General features: G+C 47.6%; 1 protein-coding gene across 3 annotated transcripts in view; it reads left to right on the plus strand.

Moving 5' to 3' along the window:
- The window catches only part of COL4A2 (collagen type IV alpha 2 chain), a 183,693-nt gene that overhangs the window by 133,412 nt on the left and 27,858 nt on the right, over positions 1-22,423 (plus strand). For all 3 annotated transcript variants that reach the window (XM_053659816.1, XM_037125655.2, XM_037125654.2), the window contains exons 20-29: positions 323-472; positions 4,215-4,307; positions 5,582-5,742; positions 8,544-8,616; positions 8,703-8,809; positions 11,499-11,700; positions 12,036-12,095; positions 13,565-13,621; positions 17,509-17,616; positions 20,797-21,018. In XM_053659816.1, the coding sequence (XP_053515791.1) occupies positions 323-472; positions 4,215-4,307; positions 5,582-5,742; positions 8,544-8,616; positions 8,703-8,809; positions 11,499-11,700; positions 12,036-12,095; positions 13,565-13,621; positions 17,509-17,616; positions 20,797-21,018 (1,233 nt within the window). The remainder of the gene's footprint in view (positions 1-322; positions 473-4,214; positions 4,308-5,581; positions 5,743-8,543; positions 8,617-8,702; positions 8,810-11,498; positions 11,701-12,035; positions 12,096-13,564; positions 13,622-17,508; positions 17,617-20,796; positions 21,019-22,423) is intronic.

A 22,423-nucleotide genomic window follows, 5' to 3' on the forward strand; every position in this document is an offset into this window, starting at 1 on the left:
AATTCTCCCACTAGGTTACACTGTGCCGCTGATGAGTGACTAGCAGGATTCTGTCAACAGGCTGGGGGGAGCACAGGCAATCAACAAACGTTGCTGCCACGTGTTGGTAGCAACCCTGAGGCCACTGTTTGGAGGCAGGAAGAGGAGCTTTTTTGAGGTTGAAAGATGGAAATGGAATATACCACTGGCATCCACCCCTTAAGTTACTGCATGGACTGTAAATTTCCTAGTCCTGCTGGAGGGTTCTCATGTGTGGGAATGCCAGCGCGGCTGTTAAATAGCACAAGTTTCACACTGCTCCCGATTGCTGTTGGATTTTCAGGTGGGCGGAGAGGCGCCCCAGGTGAAATGGGACCCAAAGGCTTCATAGGAGAACCAGGCATCCCTGCGCTCTACCCCGGTTCACCAGGACTTGAAGGGAGGGCAGGACCTCCAGGACTCCAAGGGCCTGCGGGACCACGGGGACCAGATGGTAAGTGGACAGAAACTCAAAGGAGGCTGCGTGGCCACAGCCGTATTTTCACCTGGGCTTTCTGCTAACCGATGTGGTGAACCCATGCAGTAGGCAGCTGATGAGGGCATCGCAGGTGCTCTGTGGTGTGAATAGGAAAAGCCGCTGGTGGAAGAAGGGCAAAACCTTCTCAACCTGTTGAGTAGCAACAGTCCCGTGGGTATTACACAGTAAGGGTTGCCTGACAGTGGCCCCAGCACAATCCGTCCTTCAGTGGAACCCTGGAGAGGTGCAGTCTGGAAGCAGATGAGGACAGAAAGCCACGGGGCGACAAGTTCCAGACACCTTCTTCCAGGGTGGAGGCCTCACTTCTTGACTTGCAGCCTTTCTCTGCTCTTTAATCAACACATTTCAGCAGACTCGATAATCTTGTCTTCCCGGCCCACACAGAACAAAAGCTACAACTGAACAGGTGGCAAGAGTTGACAACAAGAAGGATGACACCCCGCACTTCACACACTGCCTTCTCTGGCCTTCCACGATGCTGCCCCACTGTCTTCCCTACCATTATCCCAGTGACCTTTTTTTTTGAGTACAGTTTGCTGCTCCTCTGTTTCCCCCTCTACCCATCCATCCAGGAGATGATGGAGTTCCTCGAAATTCATTCTCGGACCCCTTTTTCTCTCTGTACTCTCTACCTAAGTGAATTACCCATTCACATGAATTGAAGTACAAGTTCAATGCCCCCACTCCTTCATTGTGTCTCTAGCCCAGTTGCATGTTCTGAGCTCCAAATTCGTACAAACTGTTAACTCATCACATAGTCACCAATGTGTGTATCACAGACGTCTCCAACTTCGTGTGCCCAGAGCAGAACTCTGGATCCTCTGCTCCCCATCTCCCCTACCCACACGTCCCTGTCCTGGGCCTCTCCCATCTCTGCAGACCCAGGAGCTCAGGCCAGAGCCCTGGGGGTCACTAGCATCTCGCTCACCCACACTACAAATCCATCACCGAGTCCTAGTGATTCTGCCTCTCAAATCTTGAATCAGCCCATCATTTCACTACCTCCATCATCAAAGCCACCGCAGTATTATGCTTAGTTGGCCAGAATAACCAACCCACTCGTGACCAGCTTCCATTCCCCCTCTTTCTGGTATCCCTTTTACATGTAGATTAGGTTGGGTAACTTTTCCTCTTGAAAACCCTTTAAGGACTTCCTGTTGCTCTTGGGATAAAATCCAAACCCCATTTCTCTGCCCACTAGGCTGGCATGGTCTTCACCTCCCTTTCTGCAATTCTGCTCCTCACGCATCGCCCCCCAGTAACTTTGCCTTCCACCTCGGGGGCTTTTAGACGAGCTTATATTCTCCTGGAAACATTCCCTCCCACCCGCTCTTGGCTGGCTGGCTTTTATTCTGTAGGTCTTAAGTGTCAAGTTCTCAGGAGTGACTTTCCTATTGCCGACTCTCCCTATTACTTTCTCTGAGCTTCTCACAGCACGGGCCATAATTTGAAATTCTGTGTTGTTCTACGGACCACGGTGTGTCTGGTGTGTGTGTACCTCCACATCTAAACAGGAAGTTCCATGAGGTCCTGTCAGTTTTGTTCTGACTGTATACGCAGCTTCTAGCGCACTGCTGGGCACGGTGTAGGCACCGGAGAAGTGTTTAATGGATGAATGGATAGGTGGACTGATGAGCTTATATTAAATGTGTAGTGAGGTCAGATTACATGGAACAATAGCCATTGCCTCCTTTCCATAAACTTTTAGTTACCTTGAAGCTTTCTGATATTGAAATTCCGGTATCATTTTTTCAAACAGTTAGCAGAAGTTCTTTAAATTGGTGTTTTCCTTTCCTTTCTGCTTCCATAATCGCCTCATTCTCTCCTCTCAGTTACCAAAAGGTGGGTATGGCAGCATGTATTTTAATTTGTTGGAGGAGTTTTATTGGATCTTTGGAGCTATGAGCACTGTAGGGTTTAGCAATGGTGAGAACAGAAGGAGTCAGGGAGACTCCATGCTCAGCAATGTTTCCTGGGCATGTGAAGCCCCAGTCCCACCACACGGTGGCGCTCCTCTCAAATGTGACCTGGGGAATTTTATTGGCTTTTAGTTTGTATTTCTTTTTTTTTTTTTATTTATCTTTAGAAGGGAAGGGAAAGAGAGAAGGAGAGAAATATCAATGTATGGTTGCTTCTGGTGCATCCCTGCTGGGAACTGACCCAGGCATGTGCCCTGATGGGGAATCGAACTGCAATCTTTTGGTTCACAGGCCCATGCTCAATCCACTGAACTACACCAGCCAGGGCTTTTAGTTTGTATTTCTTAACACCTTTGCCCAGATATCCCTGCTTGGAATTATTGGAGCTCTGCAGATGGTGGGTCAGAAGTACCCTGATCCCAGTTACCACACTGAATCCAGATGGTTCACAGTTATCTACATTAATTACACAAACTCCATGTGTACATGTGTGTACTTGTGTGCACCCCGAATAGTAAAAGAGGAGGGAGTGTGTGTGTGGTGTGTATATGGGGAGAGAAGTATGTTCAAGTGAGAACCCGTGCCCAGGAGAGGACAGAATAGGGAACTGATTTTTTTAAATAAATGCTTAATTTTTTATGTTTTTACTTACTTTCTAAAGATGTTATTTTTTTTTTAGAGAGAGGGGAAGGGAGGGAGAAAGAGGGGGAGAGAAAAATCAATCGGCTGCCTCTTGTATGCCCCCAGTGGGGGACCCAGCCCCAACCCAGGCATGTGTCCTGACAGGGGACTGAACCAGAGACCTTTCAGTTCGCAGGCTGGTGCTCAATGCACTGAGCCACACCAGCCAGGGCAAATATCAAAATTAATTTTGATATTTATTGTCTTTTGGAAAACCAGAAGTCTTTTGGTAGTCTTGGAATTGCAAAATATTGGGTTGGCCAAGAACTCTGTATTTTTTTCCGTAAAATAAAAGATACACTTTTCATTTTCACCAATAACCTTATTGATTTGGATATTTTGAGTATGGTGGCTATCTCCTATGTGGTATAACTTTGATTGTTCTCAATTAATGTCTCAATTTGATGGCTGTCAACTTCAGCTGATTCACCTGACCGTGGAGCATTGTCCAGCGAGAGATTTCCAGCACAAAATTTCACAAACCACGTTTCATACATTCAGTGAGTCACAGCATCTTCTCCATACACTGCACAAATCTTTTTTTTTTTTTGCATTTCAGTTGTTTTTACCTTTCTCGATATAATAAAGCATAATATGCTGAAAATCCACTTACTTTCTTCCATCTTCAATATTAAAATGGCTACACAAAAATTCACCAATTTTTATGTTTTTTAATGCATGCTTACATGACAGCTGTCACAATACAATCTAACAAAATTGTTTTAAATGAAGTTAAAGACAACTAAGCACTACTAGAGATACCTTACAGGAAAAAACAAACCAAACAAACTTTTTGGCCAACCCAATATATAGTTGAAAAATCAAAACCTTGCTTTGGACTCATTTCTCAAGACAAAAGTTTTTTATCTTTAGACTTTAATAGAAAAAAATTAATTCATAGGCTCTCACATTTCTATCCATCCCTGAAAACAGTATGCATTTCTTTCTGATGGGGAGTTTGGGAGTGGAATTAGAGAGTGTGGGACTTCGTTAGTCTCTGTTGGGAGACCTGGTGGAAAACCTTCCGGTTCGGGGTTCAGCAACACGTGGGGTCCCCTGGGCTCTGCTAATGTGCTCTCTGTGGATTTTCTCCTTAGGTTTCCTTTTTGGCCTTAAAGGAACACCAGGACAGGAGGGCCTTCCTGGGGCTCCAGGTTTCCCTGGGGCTCGAGGACAGAAAGGATGGAAAGGTAAGGGGCGTCTGGGAACAACAGAGAAGGGGCGGGGAGATGACTTGGCCCATCTGAGTACACTTCACCCTTCCCACTCATTCTGAAATGAACACAATACCCTAGTTCCCCACTGGGTGTCCTTTTTTTTTCATGGAAACTTCACTGCAATTAAGGTGATGTCTGCCACATTTTTGGCACACCCAGCAATCATTTACTCACCCTTCTCTGTTCTCTATTTGCCAACATCATCTCTGAATTTTCAGGGAGTGCGGAGCCCAGTACTGGGCAAAAAAGATGAGCATTGATTTCTTAGGCTGACTTCAGAGCTAAGTGCTCAGCTCCCAGGCAATGTAACACGTATTTATTTGCAAAGCACCTGCCCACTGCAGAGTGCTTATAGAGAAATCATCTAGTTGGATCCGAAGGGGGATTCCCTGAGTTAGGGATTAGCTAACTGGTGAGGAGTCCAAGTCTCAGAGCAGTGATGAGACCTGCCCAGCATCTCAGGGACACTGCCCCTAGCTCAGTACCCTGTCCAAGAAAGGGCTGGCCCAGGTGGCCCCTTCCCTGTGAGGCTGTCAGGGACTGCGGTAATGCCTGCTCAGCTCTCCCATTCCTGGGCGTGGGCCGCATGTTCGCGCTTTAACTACATCTGGACCTTTGCGGTACATGTGGAGTGTACGAGTGCATGCCCCACTGTGGATAGAGGTGACTGCAGGGATCTGACATCTGTGGACGAGCTGTGCAACTCAGCCCCACTGAGCCTCCTCTGTCGTCATTTCCCCACTGGCCCCCTCTCCCCTGAGAAGCCAACCCTACCACCAGCACCAGGCTCCCTGAATTTCGTCATGGCAAGAGAGCAGTGGAGAGGAGGCACATTTTTTCCCTGCCTACCCATGACCTTGGCCTCTAAGCCCATGGCTTTCCCTTCACCTGGACCCTGGAACACTGTCTCTTCCCTCATCCCTGAGGCCCCATCACTGATTCCTCTACTCCGTACATACCTCTGTAAATGTTCCCATTGGTTAAGTATCCTTAGTAAGCATTGCATTGGAACTCTGCATCTAGAGGAGCCCATGACTGCACACTTAAGTAACTCACACTCCTCATCTAGGAAATGGGGGTAAGCGTTCCCACCGCACACATGAGTGTGAAGAGCAGAGTAGTTGGTATCTCTGCTACCTCGGTCCTCCCCTCACCCCCAGCCCCACCCTTCACCATGCTTATGTGCCTATTCCCAAGACCGTACTTTGTGAATAAATAACTAGTCCTTCCTCTCCCTCACTTTGCAGGTGATTATGGGGACTGTAAATGTGCCGATGATCAGTTCATCAGGGGTCTTCCAGGACCACCTGGACCCAGGGGCTTCCCAGGCACCCATGGGGAGCCAGGGAGGAAAGGGTTCCAAGGAGACCCTGGCCATCACGGCACACCTGGGTTCCAAGGGCTCAAGGTGAGAGACAAATTCTATTACAGAGTGGATGAGACATCCTTAATACCCACCTCTGCTCTCCAGGCTTTTATTTATTGAATTAACACTGCTTTAGACCAATACTTCAGGCACCCAGTGGTTCAGCCACTGTGCAAAATTCCTCAAAAAGTCAATCATAGAATTACTCTAGGATCCAGAAATTTCACTCCCAGGTATAGACCCAAGAGACTGAAACACACGTCCACGTAAACACTTGTTGTGCAAGGAAGCAAAGGGTTTCTATCTACGCCTCCGTCTTGGCCAGAACCCCCACATAAACACTTGTATGTAAGTACTCATAGCAGTATTAATAATAATCGCCAAAAGTGGGAGCAACTCCAATGTCCATCAGCCAATGGTCCATCAGCCAATGAGTGGATAAATAAGACAGAGCATACCCGTACAATGGGATAGCCCTCAGCCACCCAAAGGAGTGAAGTGTTGACACATGTTACAGTGTGGACAAGCCCCAAAAACATTATGCTTAGTGAAATAAAATAGACACAAAAGAACAGATATTGTGCTTCTATCCGTGTGAGGTATTCAGAACAAGCAAATCTGAAAATAACAAGAAGATCAACCATTGCCAAGGAGGATGGGGGTGTAGAGCAGAGAGTGGGACTGACTGTATAAGGCACAGGGGGACTCTTTTGGGGATAATGACAATATTCTGAAATTAGATAATGATGGTTGCACAACCTTGTAAAAAACACTAAAGACCACTGAATCGTATGCTTTAACATGGTGAATTTTATGGTGTAAGAATTACAGCCTCCAAAGAAAAGTTGCTAGCATTTTGAATGTAAAGCATCTTACTTATTAAGCATTTACCTCTTCAAATGTGGTATAGAGCCGGTTTAGCCTTTCATGAAGGCTCCCATAACCCAATGAAACTGAGACCTGCCGGTGAACCGTGGACAGGCCACTTCATAGTGTGGGAAGTGTCCTGCCCACAGACTCCCTGTGTACATCGGCTAAGTGGACTGTGTTTCCCACCTAATGAAAGCAATCATCTGGAGCAGCTCTTTCTTCTGTGGCAGGTTTTCACTAGCAATTTCAAACCAAATTTTAAATGAAGGCAAAGAAATGCCACTTTTCATACTTAAAATGAGAACCGGGCTCCCCCGGGCTCCCTCTCTTTATAAAGTGAAAAGTCCATCATGTTGTATACTTAGCAACAGAGGAAAGCTTGCTGAGGCCAGTTGGCCCTGGACAGGGAGCATGGTCTGGATGCACACCGCGGTACAAGGCCTGCAGCCCCCCAGAGCTGCCGCGGCAGGAGGTGGTCGCTGCTGTTTCAAGGGGGAAGTGAGACCCACGGCACCTCTCTGCTCCAGGCCCCAGGGCTTCTCAGAAAACAAATAGTTACATCCAAATACAATTAGCAGATGCTGTGCTTTGTCCTGATTTAAAAATATTGCCATCCCCAAACCATGGCTATCTATTCCTTTAAAAAAGGTTGTGTTGTGAGCATTGCAAACCTAATGGCAAAACCAGTAAAATCTTGGAATCTTTCTAAAATGATTGAATATTTCCTAGAAGCCCAATGGGTCCCACTTTGTGCATCTGGAGTGGCTGAGCTCTTCGCACGGCAGACTTTGCCCAACTGTGTTGCGCACGTGCCCACAGTGCTTGTGTTCAAACACCTCTGGAGTGCGTTTGCTGTCTTGCATTTATTTAATTACATGTTTAGATGTCTGCCGACCCCACAGCAGTAGGAAGGACGAAGGTGGTTTCTCGTTACTAAATATTCGCACTGATAGAGCCTGGCAGAGTGTTGGAAGTATAGGAATAATTGGTCAACAAATGAATTCACCCTTCCAGGCGTGTGCCTGACACCTACCAGTACTTAGTGAGCAGCGTCTGCATGTGAGACACTGTCTGGGCCCCAATAGCACAGCATTCTTTTCTGCACAGAATTCAATTAATCAACCAAGTATCGGTGGAATTTTATCTAGGAGAAAGGAACTCGTTAATCACTTGTAACGTTCTACTTAATTAAACCTACACTAAAACTCCCATAATCTTGCAAATAAGATCAACCAAGATTTGCCAAAAACTAGCGTATCACATATATGAATCTGCATCCTGAACCATAAAGCAGCTCACTGGGAAATCCAGGTTTTGTGGCCTGAAACATGAGTGATCCTGCAATAAGCCATCTCTAAAGTATGTTTTCTCCCAACATTAATTTTCATTTCTAGTATTCTGTGTTGTTCTCAATAGCAATGGTCACACACTTCCATCTCTTATACTGGGAGGCTTATTATCTGCTCAAATTCTGAATAATTGCACTTAAGAGTGAGCCCCCTTGTGTTGTGGATCATTGCTTCACGCCAGTTCACAACTGTGTGAATCCCTGGGACTTTGCTGAAATACAGATCCCGCTTCAGTTGCCCGTGGGCCTGAGGTTCTACGTTCCTAACAAGCTCCCAGGGAAGGCTCCTGCTGCTGGTCCATGGCCAAACTCCGAGTAGCAAGGTCCTGAGTTCCACTGTCCACCGCATGTGGCTGCTGCCATTAATTGGCAATTACTTAAACTTAAACATTCAGCTCTTCAGTCCCACTGGCCACTTTCAAGTGTTCAATAGCCATTTGTGATTGGAGGCCACAGACTGGACAGCCAGGTATAGAGCACATCTAACATGGCAGAAAGTTCTCTTGGACAGTGCTGGGCTGATGACAGGTAATGGCCCTCAAGCTGTATGAACAGGAAACCATCATCTTCACAGACCTGCTTGAACAGTATGAAGGAGGAAGACATTTTGTGTCTGTTTTCACAGGGACCCCCTGGTGACTTCGGACCTCCTGGACCCAAAGGAATAAAGGGAGATTCTAGAACAATTACTACCAAAGGTCAGTCTTCTGTGGCCAAGCATTGCTTGCACTACTTATCCTTCTGTGGCAGTACGAGTAAAGTCACACTGCAAATTCTTTCCCAGGTGAGAAGGGACAACCAGGTATCCCAGGTGTGCCTGGGATAAAAGGTGGCGACGGCATTCCGGGGCGTGACGGGCTCGACGGATTCCCAGGCTTTCCAGGCCCTCCTGTGAGTAGCCACAAGGGTGGGACCAGCTCAGCCCTCACCCCATCAGTCACGTTCTTAAACACCTTGAGGTGAATGGTGCTGGCACCCCCCTAATTCCACCCCATGCTATCTATTCTATTGTAATGAGCAGAAATTGTGTTTTTCAGGACGTAGTGAGTTAGGTGGGAAGCCAAGCCCAGAGTGAATATTTAAAAGTCAAAGAGAGAACAAATATTCTTCCTGGTGTAACATAGAATGAAACACTACCCTCCCCAAATCAAGTGTTCTTAAATAGATGATGGAACACCATTTTTCTAGAATAAGTTATGAAATACACTATTTGCTCTGGCAACACACACACACCAGCATTGAAAGAGAGGATGTCTCACAAAGTGCAGCGTCCTGGCCGCCTTTCTCAGCCAGGCTGAGGACGGAAAAGGAGACAGTGGAGACCAGCCGGGGGAGGGCTCCGCCCTGCTCACCCTCCTCCTCCCCCACCCAAGCCCTGCTGTCTGGCCTTGCCCATGGACAGTTCTGGAGTTTTCTCCTGATTCTGCCATGTGACTTCTCAGTTCTTTTTTCCTAGATTCCAGTTTCTTTCCTACGGCTCTCAAGCCTACACGCCCCACTTCTAACATCCTTGAATTCACCTCATGTGGCTGCCACAACAAAGCCCCACAGACTGGGCAGCTTATATGACAGAAGCACCTGCAGGGGTCACAGTTCAACCCGCAGCTCTCTTCCTTCTCAGAGCTTCGCACCTACATTCTCTGTGCTGGCTCACTTGCCTCATTCCCAAACCAGGGCCCTCTCTTTCCTAACGTGGGTCATTTCTTCTATAATACAGGTAATGTTTCCAGTGCAGTTTCCTTGGGCTCTTTGAAAACACCTGGATTATTAATAATCTAGTATTGCTGTTTTAGTTATCCCTTCAAAAATTATTTTCCAAAGAGAACTTGTGTTGCCCAGTTGCACTACCACATGACTGAGACGAAGCGTAGAAGCCACTTAGCAAATGAGGAAATGACGAGAAGTGACCTGACCTGTCAAGCACTGAGTCTGAGTCGGAGTCCAGGATCACAGGACTTCAGCTGTGTTGGTGGCCTTGGGGAGGGTTGGAGAAGTGGCTCTGCTCTGAGAGCAATGCTTTCAAAACCACAGATAATGCTATGATCATGTAGCTCAATAAGCCTTATCTGAGAGTCAAGAGGGAAAAACAGAGAGTCCAGAGCAATGATCGGTGAAGAGGACAGTGGGGCATGTTGGTGGTTTGAACGGTGTTCATGTTTTGCCTGTTCAGATATGATTATGGAGTGGTCTTTGTGTGTGTGGCATGTGTGTGCATATGTGTGTGGTCTCCCTGTGTGTGGTGTGCACATGTACGAAGGAGTGTGTGTCTTGATTCATGACAGTGGCTGACCTGATGTGGTGTGTGAATTACTGGTGTTCAGTAGCACACTCGCCACGGCTGTGAGGGCAGGCAGCTCCAGCAACACCTAGGGCTGGCCCCTGGCCCCCAGCCCAGCTCCTGGCTGTCCGGGCCTGCTGTTTTCTTTCTGCTATCAAACCCACCACTTCTGATTTTCAGTCTGTTGGCTTTTGTCAGTCCTTGATTGCCGGCATTTCTAAGCTAAGAACATAAACATCTGCCTTGAGAACCTCTGTGAGCACCCCAGTGATCGTCATTATTATCCACTAAATTCGGTCAATCTACCATTTGACCTCTGCAACAGCTTTGGGAAATGGAAAGTACTCCCTTTATCATTAATTGCATCTTAAAGGAGCCAAAACACAAGAGGTCGCATGGTTTAATCAGGACCATGCAAATAGAGAGGGCTTGACCCTTGGTCAGTGATTGTCCCACTATTCCTCTTGCCTTTGTAAATGAAGGAGAAAGGTAACCTCAGCGGACAGCAGCATTTTGTTTTCTGGAAGCTGAAGCCTCCTTGCTGTCTGAATGTCCCTGTCTCATTCACAGCTTAGGCAGATGGGTGGGACTTATTTGAACAGCTCTTGTACCAGCTCATTCAAACACACTGAGCATGAAGTTGGGCTCATGATTTGCCTGTGACCGGCAGACATCATTCCTTCTAACTCCCCAGTTCTCACAGCCCCCACCCCTTTGATCACTCCACTGCGTACCCTAGTTCTCCGTACCTGCTTAGGAGTTTCATTAGAGGGCCTGGCATTACTGAATACTTCGCCACTTCCTGCTGTCCTGATGCTATCACCTCTGCTTATCACCTCCTCACGAGCACACTTCTCTTTCTTGTCCAAGTTAAAGACTTCCTTTTCTTTAACCACACATTAGCCCTTGTGAAGAGTAGATACGCCATAAATGCTAAAAATAACTACTACTCTCATTTATCCAAACCTGTGCCTAACTGTTCTTCAGCAGAATTTTTTCTGTGAATGAAGGTCCCAATCAATGCATGGGTGCTGATGGTTCGGAAAGAGAAAAATTACTATTCAGATAGACTTGTTAGCCTCCCAGAACTACCTTCTATTGCATTGCCCATGATTATTATGAAATCTACCCTTTATTTTTGTGACTTGGTTAGATCATGACTGTAGGTTCTTATTAATCTCCACTGACTTTCTGCTCTCCATCTGAAGCCTTGGACTCAGGGAAACACAGAAAAGGAACTGGGAATACGACTGTCTCTGAGGTTTATGTATCTTTTAAGAAATAAACTCAATATTCTCCCAGGGTGATGGCATCAAAGGACCCCCAGGGGATGCAGGCTACCCAGGAGCACCCGGCACTAAGGGCGTTCCAGGAGAAAGGGGGCCCCCGGGACTGGGCCTCCCGGGTCCCAAAGGCCAGCGTGGTTTCCCTGGAGATGTTGGAGTCCCTGGAGTCCCAGGCCTCCCCGGACCTCCGGGCCCCCCAGGCCCTCCAGGAAAAATAGGTACGGGGGATCCTCTCTTCTCTTTCAAAGTCATGAGGCACTGTGCAGTGCTTCAACACATATTCACTATTCTTTTTTGACAATGTATAAATTTCCCAGTGGTGTCCTATAAAAATGCTATATTGCATCACCAGGGTTTTTCAGACCCACCAACAGTCTCCTCTCACCAGCTGAAAATACAGGGCCTCTCCCGCTAGTGCTGAAGCTGCGGACCTTCAGAGTCCCTTCACATCCTCCAGCCTTCCCACCACCGCCAACACACACAGTCATAGATAAGTTAGTCACTGTCAGTTGTTCCAAAAGTGCCTCACTCTGTCATCCTGTCTTGCTCCCAGATTGTGACACAGGTGTGAAAAGACCCATTGGAGGTGATGGACAGGATGTCATCCAGCCAGGTACTGTCATGAAGATCAGCCTGCTTTAGAGCCCATTAAAACTTTGGGTTTATAAAATGTGTGGCTCGTCAACAACTCCCGTGAGCTCCTGCAGTGAGCATGGAGCTGCAGTAAGAAATATAAATACATGCAAAACTTGGAGCTGGCGCCCTGTCTGATTCAGATTAGAATCAAAGAATAGGCAAGTATGATAGCATGTAGTGTTACCACATCTTCCCACCAGTATGAAGCATCAATTTACAGCATTGGTAAGAATTCAACAGGTATGTTTTTACACCTAAATTACATGCATATATGTATTCAGCTTTCTGTCTACACATGTGTAAAAGGCAACTGTGGATTATTTGCTTGTTACACAGAGTGAAGAGCCAATCCAGGTAATGTCAGGAGAGCACAATTTAGACTGGTGATAAATGAATGCTAGAAAGAAGAAGGGCTGACAGACAGGGACAGGATACAGAAATGACTCTGAGACAGAGCTTAGCAGTGGGAGAGAAGAGAGGGAGACTGTCCAGAGGTTGACCTGGCCAGCATTGGAGAGCAAAGCCTCCTTGAACGTCAGGGTTGGAGAATTAGCATCAGAATTTGTGGATCTCCTGTATGAGGTTGAGGTTGAGGTCAGGCTGAGATGTGGGAATAGACCTGACACTCAGAGCAAAAGTGCAGAGCAGGAATGGCAGACCCCAAAGCTTTCAGAGAAAGCTGATGGCCAGTGATTCCGATACGGGAAGACCCCTGAGTGCAAGGCTCTGCAGGCTGGAGGCTGGGCCCTCCAAAGACAGAGGGTCCCTTTCCTTTTCTGACCTGGGCTGGCCAGGTTGTACACCCTTGGTCCCCAGTGTAGCAGAGGAGGCTGAAGCCTCTATCAGGTTAGGAGCCTGGCCACATCCCAGCCACACAGATGAAGGACGCTTGGAAGACAAAGGCCAGACAACAAAACACCCCTGCGTCATGTCACTGCCCTGGCCACACAGGCCAGAAGCGGCTCCCACTCAGTTTTCATTTTACATGCCTCAAAGCAGTTATTGCTGGGGCTAATTCTGAAACCATTCAGTCACAAAGGAGGAATCAAAGAACTGCTTTTGAAATCACAAGTGGCCTTCACCCACTGGTGGATATTTCCAGACAAAAAAAGGCATTGGCATTGATTCACTGGGGAGGAGTGAGATTAATTCAGCAGTGCTGAGGTGTTGCCCTAAGGGGGGGGGGGGGGTTGCCAGCAAAGTGCCAGTTTTTATTTGACTGACCTTACATTTCTTGCATTTTATATTAATATTCTAATTTCATTATGTGATAAAATTAAACCTTTATTTACACCAGATCGATATTAATTAACTCATTCAATTGCTCTGATTATAAAAACGGTAGCCAGTTTTCAGGCCTGTGGCTCTTGATCTTAGCAATATTGCAAAGCCATGAGACTTGGCATTAAAGATGCCCCCCTGCCATCTTTTTCTCTCTCTTCCCAGGTTGCATTGGAGGGCCCAAGGGATTGCCGGGCCAGCCAGGCCCCCCAGGCCCCACAGGTAATGTGCTGCAGCAAACTAGAGAGCACTTCCAGCCTTCCTATGTGACTCTGCATTTTCCTTGCCTCTCTTTGTACATCTTTCTTCTGCCCCCACATTCCTTCCTGCCCTTGGATGTCACCGTGTTCTGCCATCCTGGCACTCTTCTACAAACTGGTAGCTTCTAAAGGAAGCAGACTTTTACTTGTCAGTATCAGAAATGTGTGTGGTAATATCACCTGATGGAACCCCGGTCTAAAGGAGAAGATTCTGCCACACACACAGGACTCAGCCTCAGCTATAGCACAGACCTTGATGAGACTGGAGTGCCTCTTTAAGCCTGGGAGGAAATTTTATTTCTGGATTGTTGTTGTTTTGGGGTTTGTTTGGTTGGTTTTTTTTTTTTTTTTAAATATTTTATTTATTTATCTTTAGAGGGAAAGAGAAGGAAAGAGGGAGAGAAAATAATTTCCCCGGGAACTGCCGGTTTGGTTGGTTTTTTTTTTGTCCCTTTGTGTCTCAGGATATATGGGAAGAACCTATGGGAGGGGATTGTTTCTCTGGGGTTTTAACTGAAATAAAAGCAGAAATAAACGGAACTGGGAATTTGTCTCTACAGTCTAGGAGGAACTGGGCTTTTGTCTGCTGACACAGAGCAGTCACCCTATTTAAAGAGCCCACATGAAATAAATCAGGGCTCTCCATGACAGAGCCCAGTGTCCACAGCCGTCCACGTGCCCACTGACAGCATGGCAGTACAGAAATGACGGTTGGGGCCTGGGCAGCCGCCACAGCTGCTTGCGGATGCCCAGGTGCCTGTGTCAGTCAGCCCAGGACAGGCGAGTCTTGTGTGAGAGGGAACATCATTTGGCTCTGACTAGTACTGACTGCTCCTTCCTCATCCCCCCCACAGTCAAGAATAAGGGTCTATTGCCCTGGCCCATGGCTCAGTTGGTTTGAGCATCTTCCCGTACACTGAAAGGTTACAGGTTCGATCTCCGGTCAGGATGTGTACAGGAGGCAGCTGACTGATGTTTCTCTCTCACATTCATGTTTCTCTCTCTCTCTCTCTCTCTCTCTCTCTCTCTCTCTCTCTCTCTCTTTCTCTCTTTCTCAGAATTACACTGGAATATAATAGTAGACGAGGATCATGCTATCAGTGGGAAATTTTGGATAATCTATGCATTTATTCGGGGTGTGAGTAGGGGTTAAGCCTTGGTTGCTTTACCATGTGTTTTGCCAAGGTCAGTCTTGCTGACATGACCCTCCGGGACTAGAGTTCCACAGTGGGGACTTGTGGGTGCCATACACAACACTCCTTCTCCTCAGCCCAAGGGAAATGCTTCCTCGAGTCTCTCTCGGCCCCTTTCTGCCCTCATAGAAAAAGATTGAAAACGCCAGGATGCTGGGTTGTCCCCTTCTACATGATGGCAGAGCCGCAGTCCCACCTGGTGGCCTCAGGGGCATTTCTAAAGGGACAGTAGCGTGGAGAGGCTGGAATTCCTGCTGTACCAATATGCCTCTCCACCACCTGCTCACAACCCTTCCCACCTACCTCGAGTGCTGCAGAGAGGACGCTGCTGTTCTCGCTACTACAGAGACATACGATGTGTCCCAAGCACCTGGCCGCCAGTGCTGGCTGTGGTATCTGAGAGCTTGAGATGAAGGGAATTCTTGAGCCTGAGACCAGGCAGGCACAGAGACACCTGGAAAAATGCCTCAAGTTTGCTTCCCATATGAAAAGGTTCAGATCAAAGATGCCCAATAGATTAGGAGTTACTTCATTCAGCTGGTAGGAAGTTTTACTTTCTTTTTAGTCTAAGTCATTCATTATAAGTAATATCAGTCAACATTTTTCAAATCTGGGTATATTGGCTCTGGGCGAAGGATGTGGAACACTTTCAAGTTTTCCATATTTGTTAAAAATGTTTAAGGTATTGTAAATGTTTGCAGGCTGCAGTGGAAAAAGTTGAGAGAATTGCAATAAGGTGTAGGCCATGATAACTGGAGGAAACTCAGGCAACCTTCAAGCACCTTGCTACTCAAAATGTGGCCCCCAGAAATGTGCCAGTGTCATCCACCTCCCAGACTTCAGTGTTTGCTCCAGAGTTCCAGAACCGTCTAGAGTGGAGGGGGTCCAAGGGACCATAGGCAAGAGGCAGAGAGCCACTCTGTCTCTCAGGAAGCTGACCAAACCTCAGAGCCCAGGAGCAGGCCTGTCCTCACTGCCTGGGGGGTGACCAGATGGCTCCTCCCAGCTCACCAGGGAGGAGGGTGGTGCCCTGCAGATGCAGGTCTGCCTGGCCCCTTCTTGTGCCCCTGTAGTCCAGGCTTCAGTGAATGTGGGGGTGTCAGGTTTCTGAAGCTCTGGGTTCATCTCTTCATTTCCTGACTATCAGGGAGAGACCCTCCCAGGCTTGGGAGTCATGATACAGCGTCTGCTCAGATCAAGTAAGTCTGTAGAGTTTTTGGCCTTGCATCCTGACATTGACACTGGACCTGATGGAAACGGAGACAAATAAGACGAATTTTTCATGAGAACCCCCCTGTGTTTAGGAACATGTGATTAGTGTCAGTCTGAGAACCTTGCTTTATGCAAGAAGGTCTTATACAGATAAAGTCTCTGTGGTCAGAGAGGACCAGAGTGCCATACATGTGTCAGACCAGAGACATAATCTGAGGCCTGGTCCCTGCAAAGGGCTCAGAAGTCAGAGCCTGGGTGTCTGAGACCCCGGGTCACTGTCCTGCTGTGGCTGTTAGTTTCACTTCCTGACCAGGGCTCCCATGGCCAGCAGCCCCTGGCTTGCTTCCAGTCTCACTCTCCTTACTCACTTCTGCTGTCACGTACCCACTCCTGAGGAGGGAGGGGCAAGTGGGTGTCACACAGCATCCACTTTCCAAGGAAGAGCCATGAACATGGGCGGCAAGCATGAAGTCCAGCTCTGTGACATTGGTGAGGAACTCCAGCTTTCTTTTCATTAGAACATTTGCGGAGCTCACCCCTGTGCAAGCACTGCTCAGACATTTGGCAGGAGTCATCTCATTGTCCTCACGACGCCCCATGAAGTGGGTGTTAGTTCCCCATTTTGCAGATGAAGAAACTGAGGTCCAGGGAGGTTTAGAAACATGTCCTAAACCACACACATAGGAGAGCCACGATTCACACCCAGGCATTCCGAGCCCTGTGGAACCTTAATATTGAACATTATTACAGTTTGAGTCCTTAAGCATGAATTTTAAATACTGGAAATCATTCTATAAGCCCAGAGATGCTATTTTATTTTAGTTCAGTCATTTATAGTCTTCAGCTGCAGGATTTATTTGTTTGTTTGTTTGTTTGTTTGTTTGTTTTCTTATGGCTTCTGTTTCTTTGTAAAACTTCTCATGACATGTGTATATTATTTTCCTGATTTTGTTTACTGTCCATGTGTGTTCTTATATGACCTGAGCTTCTCTAGGAAAATTCATTTGAATTCTTTGTCAAGTACTTTCTGATCTCTACAGTTGGTCTACAGTTGGTCACTTGAGCTTTGCTAGTTTTCCTCATTGGTGTCATGGTTCCCTGTTGTTGGTGACCCTTCTGTCCTTGTGTTGATGTGAGGTCATTTGAAGAAGCAGTCCACTCTTCCCATCTTTACCAGCTTCAACAAGAAGAGCCCTTCACCAGTCAGCCCAGCCAGGCGGGCCCTCTGGTGGCATTCACTGAGGGATGCGGCCCACCGCCAGGGTCTGCGGGGTCCACAGTTGGGTGTGGCTGGCTGTCAGAGGTGCTGCTTTAGGGTTGAGGTCCCAGCCTCACCATCTCCACATTAACTCAAGTGCCAAACTCGATCACTTCCTGTTCACCTTACTGCTGGGGTTTCTTCACGGGGCTCTGATACGTGTTGTGATTTCTTTGGATTGTTTAGGTGCCAAAGGCCTCAGAGGGATACCAGGATTCCCAGGAGCAGATGGACCACCAGGACCCAAGGGTCTCGCCGGAGATCCAGGGCGTGAAGGGTTCCCAGGACCCCCAGGTAAGTCAGGTCGGACCCCCTCAGGCCCTTAGATTAGGACATGCTGTGAGCGGATGATCAGGGTACCCCAGCTCTACTGTCCGTAACGTGTAGAAACTGGGTTGACACGTGCTTGATGACTTTTGTTCTTGTCCTTAGGAGGTTAGCATTCTTGAATTTTTTTATCATGAATGTTGTACTGGAGTGTTGCAGAGGATAATACAGATTTTGCAAGGAAAAAAGAGAGAGAGAAGCGTGCACAAAGGTTTCTCTCTGGTTAATAGTAAACATTCTAAGAGCGCACAGTGTTATCCTCTTCTGTGATTATCATTAAAGGCACACACAGTCCTCTCACCATGGATTCCCAATCTGCTGATCACTCACCGGCTAAACAGTGTGTATGTTTTTGCTTTTCACGGCATTATCTGCTCACTCTGCAGCCTGTAGCTTGTCTGAGTAACCAATTTGAACCATTCCATCTACACATGACACAGCAAGGAATCATTTAAGTCAGTAAGTGGCGAAAGTAGCTGAAGGCACTTACTTATCTGTGCATAGAGGGGAGTGGATCTGTCCCTGGTAATGAGTGAGCGGTGGTGAGGTGGGCTACCTGCTTGGGTGTCAGCATGCTCGTCCGTACGATCTAGTGTCCCCACCCCCAGATGCCCCGTGCGGTTATGGCTGAAAGGGTGTGGGTGTGACTGTGTCACTTGGAATGCAGAGGCCCATGCATTTTGGAATTGTATTATTTAAATAAATAAATAAAACTGTAGAAGTCACTAAGGCTGCCCAAGGCGAAACATCCTCCCGCGGGGTTCTGGTCAGGTGTTCTAGCCTCTTGTCACCCAGCACCTGTGAAACGTTGAAACTCTTATTGCCAGAAAGTTCTGCCCCCGTTGAAAGGAAGTCTGCCTCAAGTAGGTTCTCTGCTGGTGTTCCCTGGGACCAGCGGCTCTACTGCACGACCGCCCCTCCCGCCCTGGGGGACAGCAGTCACCTCTCTCCACGGCATCTCAAGGACGGACACCCTGACCTGGGATTGCAGATTTTCTTTTTTTTTTTTTAAGAGTTTATATCTTTATTTTTAGAGCAGGGAAGGGAGGGAGAAAGAAAGGGAGAGAAACACCAATGTGTGGTTGCCTCGCACACCCCACCTCACTGGGGACCTGGCCTGCAATCCCAGGCCTGTGCCCTGACCAGGAATCGATCCAGCAACCCTTTGGTTCTCAGGCCGGCACTCAATTCACTGAGCCACACCAGCCAGGGCCGGATGTTCTTTTCATGCCATAATTTTCATGCCCTCAGAATTCCAAACTCACTTGCATCACTGCCCTCCAGCATGTCAACATTCACATCAAACTGAGATCCAGAAACTGAATAAATGTCCCACACGTCTGGAATACCACACAGAGCAGTGGGTCTGTGTGTCCTTAGATTTAAGCCCTTAGTAAATATTTTCAGCAAAGATTAATTAAATGTTGCCTCTTCCCTGGCCTACACTCAGACACGTGGTTTAATCCTACATGTAGAACTTCATCTCAGTCTCTGATAGACTTCCTTCCTGAACTCCATAACGATGGTTGCAAACCTTTACCCTGTTGCCTTTCCTATTACACGTCTCACTGTGTTTTGAAAACTGGGATGCATATTCCGTGTGTCTTTCGCCGACTGGTAAAAACCTGCTTTGGAAAGAGACAAAGAAAGTTTCCTGCCACCACACCAGAGAATCGGACTGTATGGTTTTGTTGCCCTGCTGGGAGCACCTAAATGTTCGGCGGTTACAGCTTTGCCCCTTAGTCGATCCCAGATACACAAAAGTGAAGTGAATTGTTGAGAGAAGGAAAACACTTCCTAAATGCCTTGAATATGAAGGACACCTGGTAATCATAATTTAAGTGCCCAGACGAGTTCAAGTTCAAGGGCATGAACTGCATAGCATTCTCCTGGTGTGGAGAACAAGTGGGACACACCCATTATCAGGGTATTTGGGAAGCTGACAGCAGGTAGAGATCCTGTTCTATGTTGAAATATAAGCCCTTAAGTGACCAGGGCCTGGGTAGACCAGAGGAAAGGGGTAAAGGAGGAACTGATCTATTCAATTTTAGAAAGCACGTCACTATGGTAATGGAATATACTATGCTTCTGTCACCACATACAGAAGAAAATGCCCCACTTCAAAGACTGCAGAACACACCCAGAGTCTGTCCCAGAAATAAGATTCACATCCGCACTCACACCCACAAATTTAAGTGCACAGTTCCCATGTATAGTTTGTTAACATTCCCATGAAAGCCATAGCTCTTCTTTATGTGGGTAAATCACAGCATTAAAACTCTGAAACAGGGTCCAGCTAGTTAATTCTCAGGTCATGTCCAGATCCTTTGTTCTGGGCCCCAAACAGCCACACCGTTCAGCCCATCTCCCAGCTCTATGCATGCTGAGTGCTCCCGTCGCAGGAAAGGCCCGGCGCCCTGTGCAAGGGGGCTTTTTGTCAGGTGTACCACACACAAGGGGCACACAGTGCCCTCCCTCCCATGCCCTGCACACTGAAGCCGAGGCAAGAACAACCTCAAAAAGCTCTCCTTCTGAACAAGCACATGACTTCCTATTCCTGCAGTTCAATCTGAGGTCACATCAGGGGTGAGCACCCAACAGGGGAAGTAGCACTGAGACCATTTGACCCAGTGGTGTTCAGGAAACACACAATTGCCCAAGCACATGACAGCCACCCTTTCTCCATCCAGATATGGGAGGTTGATACTCACAATGACAAAGGACTATCGATTCCCCTTCAAAGCATTTCCAAATGGACCCATGACAAAGGAGACAGTTACAGGGCCACAGTTGGGCTCTGAGGGATTTTCCGTCCCACTGCTCTGTCCCTCACTTGCAAACACATCCTGGAAGGTCCCACAAAACCTGTCTCTTGGGGATTATTTGCACCATGTGAGACGCCATGAATCGTGACGATTCATGTCCAGGGAGGTTGTTTCTAAAGGCCTCATCCACTGTAGCTAAATGGTAGGGCTAAGGGCCAGGCAACAGAGGGAGACAGGGTGGCCTCGTGAGTGCTGTGGCTCCAAAGCGGGCCACAGGGCTCGGGCTCGAGTTGGGGACCCTGACTGCAAACCCCTGGGGTCTCTCTTAGAACATCACAATGCTAACCTGCAGTTTGGGGGATGACCCCGTGTTTCCTTTTAGGGTTCGTGGGGCCCCGAGGATCCAAAGGCTTGATGGGCCTCCCTGGCCCTGATGGACTCCCAGGTCCCAGCGGCCTACCAGGACCAGTCGGACCCCCAGGGGACAGGGGCCTTCCTGGTGAAGTCCTGGGAGCCCAGCCTGGATCCCGGGGAGATGCTGGACTGCCTGGACACCCTGGGCTGAAAGGCCTTCCCGGAGAAAGAGGTGCACCTGGATTCAGGGGTAAGTCAGTATGGCTCCCAGGATAGCTGTGAAACCCCTCCTAGGGGGGATTTGGTTAGGAGCAACAGAACTTTCTGGCACAAGTCTTGCTTTTTCTCTTCCCCACTTAGTTCCATTGTTCTTCTAGAATGTTTTTAGGAGAGTAATCATCATCCTGTATTTACCTTCTATAGCCAGGAAACACGGTCATTTAAGACCTTTTACAAGTATGGATTAACTGATGGACTCTGTTTTCATGTTGGGTGTGAATCAGCATGAGGGCTTGCTGGTGCGTTCCACAGAGTGTGTGCAGTAGGTGTGAAAAGAGGAACCAGGCCATGCTTCGCGAGAGGTTGAAGCAGAAGAGAGAAATTACCTAGAATGCAATCTCATGGGTTGGTGTAAAATTGATCGCTTTAAAATTCATTAATAGTGTTTATAATATTGTCTATGTATGTTTAGCAAAGTAGAAAGATCTCCATTGTCTGATTAATAAACAAGGCATTAGATGCTTTACAATTTATGCAAAACTGGCATTGGGAACCCCAGACACCTCCCTTTAATGAAAGTTTATGTCAGCAAAGAGCAAGTATTTACATTCAGTGCACCACATGCTGGAGACTGCCAGACCATTGAAATCTGATAGTGGGTGTTCCCAGTCAAATATGAAGATGCAGGAGGCATTCATTGTAACTTTACACATCAACTGTGTGCATGTCGTCGGCTTGTCATCGGTCCTGCCCCACGCCCAGGCACAAGGAGGCTTCTTCCTGTGTTGTTCAGGAAGCAAACGCCATCAGACCTGCAGGGCATCCTTACATGAAGACACAAAGGTAATGAGGCCTGGTTCTTGAAGGGCCACTGAACCTACCAAGTTCAGGAGTGTGAATTGGTTTGATAATGAGCCTGTCAGTTCCCAGCAGGCCTGGGAGATGGGACAGAGGGTGTGGCTGACACGCACACACACCCATTTATGCACATGTGCTCTCAAATGCGCTTACACCCACACATTCTCACGTATGCTTGTATACACAGGCTCATGTGCACACCCCCATACATACTTATACACACATTTATTAATGCCCCCACATGTATGCATGCATGCCCTTGCCTGCTCGTGTACATAATCATACCTGTACATGCACAGATCTACACATATGTGCCCCCACTCATACCCTTATATGTGCTCACATGTACGCATACACACACAGACATACCCACACAGTTGCACTCACCTTTCTCTATTTACACTCTTCATACACTTACACACGCATCTACACACACCCCTGAACCACACCACTTTGTCTAAGCCCAGCAGGTACGTGGGTCATTGGCTGCCACCACCACGCAGTGGGGACCCGATGCCAGGATGCTTCGGGTCTCCCTTGCCGACTATACTACCTCTCGGTCAGTGATGGAGCGTAAG

Source organism: Artibeus jamaicensis, unplaced genomic scaffold (genome assembly GCF_021234435.1).
Source record: "Artibeus jamaicensis isolate MK-2021 breed Jamaican fruit bat unplaced genomic scaffold, CSHL_Jam_final scaffold_833, whole genome shotgun sequence".
Classification (NCBI taxonomy): domain Eukaryota; kingdom Metazoa; phylum Chordata; class Mammalia; order Chiroptera; family Phyllostomidae; genus Artibeus; species Artibeus jamaicensis.